Consider the following 9,140-nt stretch of genomic DNA (forward strand, 5'->3'; position numbering starts at 1 on the left):
AGACGTGTACCTCAGTTGCCTTAACTCACCATTGTATTGATTTCTGTTTACTGTGAGCACTTCTTCCCAAGAAATGGGCTCTGAGCAGAATTTCTTCCCATATTTATTTGCCTAAACTCTGAGGTCTTCGGGCTTTGACCTATTGGTCTAGTCTGAGTTGTTTTATACTTAGATTCATGTTTCCTGACTTAACTCACTTTAGGAAGGAGACATGATGAGAAATGTAAAGGAAGAAACAACAGAACCGGTCTTGCCCTGTGGCCAAACGATATCTTCTTCATTTCCTGTCCCTCAGTTCTACGGTGACTATGGTGACATTATCAAGGAAACATTAACTAGAGCAAGGCAGATTGACCGAAGTCATTGTTCCCGAATCCTGCTGCTGAGCCTCAAGCAGGTACTCCCTTCTGCCTGGAATACCTCTGACCTGTGATATGCCTTCCCTGTAGCCCACAAACTCTCTGCTCACCCTCAGCCATTTAGAATGTGAGATCCTTAAGGAACTTTCTAGTTTATTTTGACTCTTAACTTTACTTGACTGTCTTCTTCATAACTAGTAAGTCTGTAGAAACTATTAGGTGATGGGCAGTTTCCCCAACTTCATAGAAATTGAACTATCGGGACATAGGAGCACCAACAATAAAGCGATAGGAAATACCTAATTTTTTTCTGCCCTGTTCTCTGTCAGTCTCTTCAGTTACTAGGGACATTTTTTTTTTAACATTTATTTATTTTTGAGACAGAGAGAGACAGAGCATGAACGGGGGAGGGGCAGAGAGAGAGGGAGACACAGAATCTGAAGCAGGCTCCAGGCTCTGAGCCATCAGCCCAGAGCCTGACGCGGGGCTCAAACTCACGGACCGCGAGATCGTGACCTGAGCCAAAGTCGGACGCTCAACCGACTGAGCCACCCAGGCGCCCCGGGACATTTTTATTGTTACAGAGCAAGGGTGAAGTTTCTTTCTGTAGGGGTTCAGGAATAGGAACAGTGTCCTGGGAGGAAAGAAAGAGTAAAGGTAGCAGGTGGCATCCCAAGTCCTTTAGAATTTCTACGCGGAGAAAGGAATGCTGTACTTCTCTATTTCCACTTTGTTCCTTCGTTTCCCAAATGTACCATGTCTCCTGGACACAGTTGTACACAGAACTGCTGCAAGAACAGGGGCCCCAGGGCCTGAATGAGCTTCCTGCCTTCAGTGAGATGAGGGACCTGGCCCGAAGGTTTGCCTTGAGCTTTGGGCCCCAGCAGCTACAGAACCGTGACCTTGTGGTCACGCTACACAAGTAAAGTACTGGTTAAAAGTCAGGGTACTTGATTGAAGAGGGGTGAGCCATAGGCTGTGTGCAGGGAGAGTGGGAGTGTGGTCTTGGAGGGAGGGATAAGCATGTTGAGGAGCAGCAGTCAGGTTGGCTGGTGGGTATTCTCTGGGAGACAGACTGGGAACAGGGGAAGGGTGCACTTGACAGGATGCTTCCCTGGGGAGGAAAGTGAGGAGGGGCCATCTTCCTAAAATAATTCTGTTCAACCAAGGGAAGGCATCAAATTCTCCTTGTCCGAGTCTCCTCCAACTGGTTCCTCCGGTCAGCCCCCAAACCTAGCATTCCTGGAGCTCCTTGCCGAGTTTTCCCCCCGACTCTTCCATCAGGACAAGCAGCTGCTGTAAGTTAGTGGGTAATGGATAAAGATGAGGATTAGGGAAGTAGTGAGGGCCTAGCAGACAAGTCAGCCTCTTCATCTCACCCCTTCCTTAGACTGTCCTACCTGGAAAAGTGTCTGCAGCGTGTCTCCCAGGCACCTGATTGTCCCTGGGGTCCAGTCACCACCTACTGCCACTCCCTCAGCCCTGTAGAGAACACAGTGGAGGCCAACCCTCAGGGCTATCCCCGCTCTAAGAAGAGGCGCACTGAAGGTAAGTGTGTGTGGATATCAGGGTAGTGAGCACTACTTCCTTCCTCCATAGCCAATACCTAGATGTAAGGTCTTTTGCCTTCTTCACACTTTTGTCTTTAGTCAAATAAAAAACATTTCACTGAGCATCTGCTATCAGTAAGGGGTACTCATTTTCTTCAAAGTTTGTCTAGGCAGCTAAAAATAGCAAACCTCTGTGAAAAATCAAATAGCGACTGATGATAAGACCAAAGATGAAAATAAGAAATCTGTACATTTAGGGGGCCCATCCTTGCATCTAGTATTCTATTATTTTCTAAATGTTAAAGATTTTCACACAATCTTTATGATTTTTTTTACTCTCAGATCATTACTTGTCTTCTAGTCTAACGCTTTTTCTTTAATCTTTTTTTTGATTCTTATTTATTATTTTTGTGAGAGTGTGCACACACACACATGTGAAGCGTGGGAGGGGCAGAGAGAGAGGCCAGTTGTCAGGGGAGAGCTCAGTGTGGGGCTTGAACTCACAAACCTCGAGATCATAACCTGAGCTGAAGTCGGATGCTTAGCTGACTGAGCCACCCAGGTGCCCTTCTTTAATTTTCTTTTTAAATATAATTTCATTTTAGGTGAAAAATATCCTAGAAATCACAAGCTTGATGTGTTCACACGTATGTGTTTTCTAGTGAACAATTGAAAATCTTGGTTCTCCCCACCCCACCCCCCAGGCAGTATCACTTATCTACTTTCTGTCTTTGGGTCTGCCTACTCTAGACATCCATATAAGTGAAATCATACCATATGTGGCCTTATGTGACTGCCTTTATTCACTTAGCATAATGTTTTTAAGGTTCATCCATGTTTTAGCATATATCAGTACCTCATACCTTTTTATGGCCAAATAATACTCTATCGTATGGCTGTGCCACATTTTATTTATCCCTGTACTAAGTTGATTGCCATCTGAGTGGTTTTCTTTTTTTTTTTTTTTTTTAAATTTTTTTTTAACGTTTATTTATTTTTGATACAGAGAGAGAGACAGAGCATGAATGGGGGAGGGGCAGAGAGAGAGGGAGACACAGAATCGGAAGCAGGCTCCTGGCTCTGAGCCATCAGCCCAGAGCCCGACGCGGGGCTCGAACTCACGGACCGCGAGATCATGACCTGAGCTGAAGTCGGCCGCTTAACCGACTGAGCCACCCAGGCGCCCCTTCTTTTTTTTTTTTTTTTTTAATTGAAGTATAGCTGACATACATTACATTAGTTTCGGGTGTACAATGTAGCTGATTCTATAACTCTGTATAACTTGATAGGTTATGTTGTGCTCCCCCTAAGTATAGCTGCCATCTGTCACCATACCACTGACTGTGTTCCCTGTGTTGTACCTTTCATCCCGTGACTTACTCATTTCATGACTGGAAAGCCTATGCCTCACTTGCCTTCATCCATTTTGCCCATCCTCCCACCCCTCTGCCAACCACCAGTTCTCTGTATTTATGGGTCTGTTTCCACTTTTTTAGTTCATTTGTTTTGTTTTTTAGATTTCACATATGAGTAAAATCATATCATATTTGTCTGATATTTCTTGGCATGATGCTGTCTAGGCCCATCCATTGTCCACAAAGCCCTTAAATGAGGGCTGAGTGATATTTCATTGTGTATGTCTACTGTATATTCTTTATCCATTATCTGTTGTGTGTCCTTTGAAACACAAAAGTTCCTAATTTTGATGAAATCCAGATTATTTGGTTTTTCTTTTGTTGTTTGTGCTTTGGTGTCATAGCTTGAGAAATCATTGTCTAATCCAAGATGATGAAGATTTTTTAGAAGATGGTTTTCTTCTAAAAGTTTTCTAGTCTTAGTTCTTTCTGCCATCCATTTGAGTTAATTTTTGTATACGGTGTGAGGTAGAATGTAACTCTTTAAAATGTCTCTAGGTATACTACTTAAAAGTATTTTTTTATACCACTAGGAAACTCTGTTTTAATCATTTAACTAATATCTGTTAAGGACCTATTGTGTGCAGGACACTGTGCTAGGTGTTTTAGAGGCTGTGAAGGATCCTCAAGCAGCTTACCATCTAATAGAGAAAATACATTTATAGAAAATCTAAATTATGAACCATCACCAGTAAATGATAACTTCCTGAGGGTTTTGAGAATTGGCAGATTGAGGGGCTCCTGGGTGGCTCAGTTGGTTAGAGGTCTGACTCTTAGCTTCGGGTTAGATCATGATCTCACAGTTCATAAGATCAAGCCCTGCATTGGGCTGTGCACTGACAGCATGGAGCCTGCTTGGGATTTCTCTCTCCCTCTCTCTCTGCCCCTCCCCAGCTTGCTGTCTCTCTCTCTTTCTCAAAATAAATAAACATTAAAAAATTAAAAAAAAATTGACAGATTGAATGCTTTAGAATTCCAGGAAAGAAGGTATCACTTTGAGTTTAGTTGATCTAAAGCCTAGGAAGGCTTCACCAGGAAGATGGAGTTTAAGCTGGAGCTTGAAAAATGGAAAAGATTGATGTAAGCTAAACAGAGGAAGAATGAGTATCATGAGCTACCAGAGTAGCACAAACAAAACATAGGAAGGTATGTTTTAGCTGAGTATGCAGATGTTTAGGCTGGTTTGCCTAAAACAGAGGGTTTGTAAAGGTAGGAGAAAACTGAAAAGACTGGTTCCATTGTCCACTCAACAGATATTTACTGAGCACTATGTGCTGGGAATATAGCAGTGAACAAAAAAAGACAAGTCTCTTTTCTTTAGAGTGTGTGTGTGCTGTGGTGGAAAAGCAGGGGAGAGGACAGGGAAGCCTTGGTGAGGTGGGAATCGCAGTCTCTTCTCTTATTGCTGGGGGAAGGCTGGCAGAGCTTGTGAGTGTTGGGCCAGGATTGCAAGGAAGGAAGGGGTGCACAGTGTCTGTAGAAGAGCATACAAGAAGGGGCGCCAGTGCACAGGGCCATGATGGCATATGCCTGTCATGTTCTGGGAAGAGCCAAGAAGGCCAGATGGCCGAATGGAGAGTATGTAGGGTATAAGACCAAAGAGATTGGAGGAACCCAGAGCATATGAGGCAGAGTAAAGACTCTGGCTTTTACTCAACAGTGAAATGGGAAAACATTACAGCATTTGAACCGGAGAGTGACAGGATCTGCCTTGTTTTTAAAGGATCCCTCTGGCTGCTGTGTGAGAATGGACTGTAGAGGGGCAAGGGTAGAAGCAAAGGAACCAGTAAGGAGGCTGTTGAGTGGGTAGACTGGGGGAAGGGATGGAGGTGGTGAGAAGTGGACAGATCCTGGATATATTTCTAAGGTATCACCCATAGGATTTCTGACAAACTGGCTGTGGGATATAAGATGGGAATTGAGGGTGAATTTGGCCTAAAAAAAAAAAAAAAAAGATTTTGGTCTAACAACTAGGTAGGATGGAGTTGATACCAACAGAAATGGGGAAGGTAGTGAATGAGTAGATTAGGGCTTGAGTATTAGCCATGTTGCTACAGGTGGAAGTGTGAAACAGACAGCCGGAGATAGGAGTCTGGAGTTAAGGGTAGAGGCAAAAGCTTGAGATACATTTGGGAGTTGGTATTTGAAATGTGAACTTGCGAGGCTAAGGAAGCCAGTGAAGATGATGGGCAGGAGATGCTGAAAGGCTGAGCCCTCGGGCATCACACTATGACTAGGTTGGGGAGTTGAGGAGGGGCCCGTCTGGTCCTACCCGAGGGCACAAAATCATGTGTGTGGCTCTCACTGGCTTTCTCTAGTTCTCTGCTTAGATCAGTAGCAGCTCACTTTCCAGTTCTGGAAACTTGGGGCTGTGAACATTTACAGTGGACGAGTATTAATATCCCTTTGAAAGTACTATCGCCTGGGTTTTCTGAGATAACCTTGGATTCTTTCTGGTCCTCTACCTTTCTCCGGTCTCTGCAGAAGAGACTTTAACATTGTGAGCCCGAGGTCCTCCATTTCTTCATGTCAGAAGTATGCTGACAATGCAGCCACCTCCTGTTTTCCTGGCCTTTAGAAAATCCAGTCTCCCATTTGTCTTTTCTTGCCAGCCCTCCTGCTTCCACCCTAGCAGCTTCAGAGCTCAGGAACTCTGTTACCATTTTAAGTTTTTTTTTTTTTTTTTTTTTTTTTTTTCCCATACAAATGTTGAGGGGTGCCTGGGTGGCTCTGTAGGTTTAGTGTCTGACCCTTGATTTTGGCTCAGGTCTTGATCTCATGGTTGTGAGTTCAGGCCCCACAATGGGCTCCATGCTGGGTGTACCTACAATGAATGAGTGAATGAAGTGATTGAGTAAGTGAATGAGTAAGTGAATAAATAAGTTTAAAAAAAATCTTGAATGAATGAACAGGACCTCACACATCTTCATTGATTGAGACCTTGCAATCTTAAGGAATCTTATTCTCTCTCACATTCGTGTTCATGTTACTGGTTATCTGTGATTGATATATGTCTATCACGTATCACATATATGTCTATTTTTTTTTCTATTTTCTGAGCTGTGTCGTTTTCCTTGAACAAGTCCTAGATACTGTTGTGTAAGCCTTTACTTTTTAGTATGTAGGGTTATGCTTAATTTTTAGTCATAACCTAATGAGGCCATATAAGTTTTTCCATTCTCTTCTTTCTTAACTTTCCTGAACCAAAATCTGGTCAGGTCTTGAAAATGTAGAAGATGGCCTATGGCAGTACCTGGTCTGCAGTGAATATGTGCCTCTGTTGCCTTGCAGGCCCCTCCAGGCAGCAGAGAGAGGATATCTCTTCATCCCAGGAGGAAAGCCTCCAGCTGAACAGCATCCCACCCACACCCACCCTCACCTCTACAGCCATCAAGAGGAGGCAGCCTCTGGGGGGGTTGGAAGAGATGGAAGAAGGCAGCCCAGAACCGGAGCTTGTCCAAAGGTAAGGGCTGAGGAGAGCAGTTGGGTGTCCGATCTTGGTGTTTGCCATCTTCCTCCTGCCATTTCTGTTCTCTTGTTCCATCCTGTGGCACTCCATCATCATTCTCGGGTTCTTCTCCAGGCCTTTACCCTTTTCTTAGCTGTAGATTTTCTTTCTCCCTATGAGCTTTTCTCCCCTGTAACATTGCCCACCTTACCCTTTTTACCCTTTACTTTATCCCCATTACTGATCCTGCTTTATTACCAGCAGCCAGCCCCTTTCAGGCAACCAGAGGTCAAGATTGTCGAGTCCACAGCATTTCCGGACTCTACTCAACCGTTCCGGTCCTGGTCTGGGCAACCGGCTGACCAGGTGAGCTGCTCCTTGCTTTTCATCCTCACTTCACATTAGGCACCTGCTGTGAGGGATTCTCCCCTAACCTGGTGTTTCTGTGCCCATACTTTTTGGGCTTGTTTACATCACAGACCACTTCCTTCCAGGGGTACGTGTGTCCTTAGCTCATAGAACTGATAGAAGTCAGCTGCTCTGTTTGAAGCAGCAGTGGGAGCCTGGAGCTCGCTCCACATCTGCCCATCCCACTCTCCTGGGTGCCTCCCAGATACTCTCAGGGGTCCTTAAATAGCAGTGTGAAAGCCTCTACTCTTTGCCACTGCCCTCAGACTCAGCCTTATGGAAGAGGATGAAGAAGAGATCCAGAGTGAGCTAAGTGAAGAATGGCAAGATACAGACAAGGTGAGTGGACCCAACATTCCCTTTTCCTGCTACAACCGGAAGGCTTTTTGAAAGTCCTCTAAGAATCACAGAGTAAAGAAGGGAGACCTGTAAGGTGCTTTGTACTTTTCCTGGACTTTTATTAAGGAGGGGAGGGAAAACAAATTCAAAATACCAAAAAGGGCTTGGATAACACTCTCCCTCCCAATGTCCAAATAAGTATTTTTCCTCTGAGTCTCAGGGTTGAAAGCAGTGCCAGAGCTGGAGAAGGAAGGCGGCTCATTCTCCCCAGTTCTCCCCTCACTCCCTTTCCTACCCCGGCCGCCAGGCCAGCAGGAGCACGTGGAAGCTGTTGAGGTGATGTGGGTCCGCCGCACCACCACTCTGTCAAGTTAGCTCCTCTTAACCCCTCAGCCTCTTCATCTTTCAAATGGAGTTTTCCCTCAAACTACAAAGTGAAGGCACCTTATAAACTGAAAAGGGTTACGTGTCTGCTGCTGATATTCTCCTCCCTTCTCTGCTCTTTGCAGAGGGAGAAAGGGAGGAATAGTGCAAGGGAATGGAGGTTTTGTGCTCAGAAGGAAAAAAACAGACAATGACTTCTTCAACAGACTAGAAAACAAGGCCTCTATTAACATAGTATTTCCTAAAGTCCCCTCAGAAAAAAAATGCCATTCTCTGGTTCTAAACTGAACGAATTTAAGGGACTCAATTGGCAGCCAGGAGAGGCCTGGGACTCTGGGAACTTCCTAGGTCTGAACTTTCTGCCCACCATCCCTTTGCTAGTCTCCCCTCCCTGGCTGCTGCAGGCACCCACCTGGGAAAGGGACCTTGGTTATTGTTTGCCCATGTGACAGGGGTGAGAAGGGCTAGTCTGACTGTCACCTGCTCTCTCTAGCACTCTTCCTCTAGTGAGCACGGGCTGGATCTCTTAGATTCCACAGAGATGAACCTTGAGGTGAGTGTCCCCAAAAATACTGTGGACAGCAGGTTAAGAGGACTTTGTGTCCTTGGGAGGTGCTGGCAGGTAACCTGTGTGCTATGCAGTAGGTGGAAATAGAGGCAGTAGCCCAAGGCCTGGCCTCTCTGCTGCTTCTGGAACCTTAGGAGTAGCTGTGGGGGGAGGGCAGGAGGAGAAGTAAACTGTCATGGGGAGGACCTTGCAGTCATCTCATTGCCTTTTGGGCTGTTCTGTCTCTGTGTTTTCCTTTCATCTTTCCCGTTACAGGATCTCTGACATGACTCTGTGCCCCTCCCCGTCTCCACTCCCCATCTCAACTTGGAAAAGGCAAACAGGAGAACAGAGCAGAAGGAAGCACTACTCCCAGGCTCCACTCCGGTCTCTGAGGGGAAGGAGAGGTGGGCTGTGCCTTTCTAACCTGACCTTTCTCTGATGATGTTGCGATGGAGAAGCCTTAAGCCCCCAGTCCTTCTTACTGCTCCCTGGCTCTGTCCCTCTGTATTGAGAAGAGTGCCTTTTTCCTGCCACGTTTGGAGTGGGTGGGGGCTTCACCTCAGTATTGGAGAAGCACTGCCTCCCCGTGTTGAGTGGAAAGAGCCCAATAGTTTCCTGTATTTTTGGAGCGTCTTTCCCAGCCTCTTTTGTATCCTTGTGATTAGCTCAATAAACTTGTTTGAATCA

The 9,140-nt window shown here is 45.4% G+C and overlaps 1 protein-coding gene across 1 annotated transcript in view; it reads left to right on the forward strand.

The window, feature by feature from the left end:
• STAG3 (STAG3 cohesin complex component) overlaps nucleotides 1-9,140 on the forward strand; it is a 28,505-nt gene extending 19,365 nt beyond the window's left edge. The window contains exons 27-35 of the mRNA XM_078439799.1: nucleotides 296-397; nucleotides 1,133-1,281; nucleotides 1,529-1,657; nucleotides 1,750-1,907; nucleotides 6,616-6,787; nucleotides 7,034-7,138; nucleotides 7,447-7,519; nucleotides 8,397-8,456; nucleotides 8,727-9,140. Of these exons, the coding sequence (XP_078295925.1) occupies nucleotides 296-397; nucleotides 1,133-1,281; nucleotides 1,529-1,657; nucleotides 1,750-1,907; nucleotides 6,616-6,787; nucleotides 7,034-7,138; nucleotides 7,447-7,519; nucleotides 8,397-8,456; nucleotides 8,727-8,735 (957 nt within the window). The 3' untranslated portion in view covers nucleotides 8,736-9,140. The remainder of the gene's footprint in view (nucleotides 1-295; nucleotides 398-1,132; nucleotides 1,282-1,528; nucleotides 1,658-1,749; nucleotides 1,908-6,615; nucleotides 6,788-7,033; nucleotides 7,139-7,446; nucleotides 7,520-8,396; nucleotides 8,457-8,726) is intronic.

Source organism: Panthera onca, chromosome E3, assembly GCF_046562875.1.
Source record: "Panthera onca isolate mPanOnc1 chromosome E3, mPanOnc1 haplotype 2, whole genome shotgun sequence".
Classification (NCBI taxonomy): Eukaryota; Metazoa; Chordata; class Mammalia; order Carnivora; family Felidae; genus Panthera; species Panthera onca.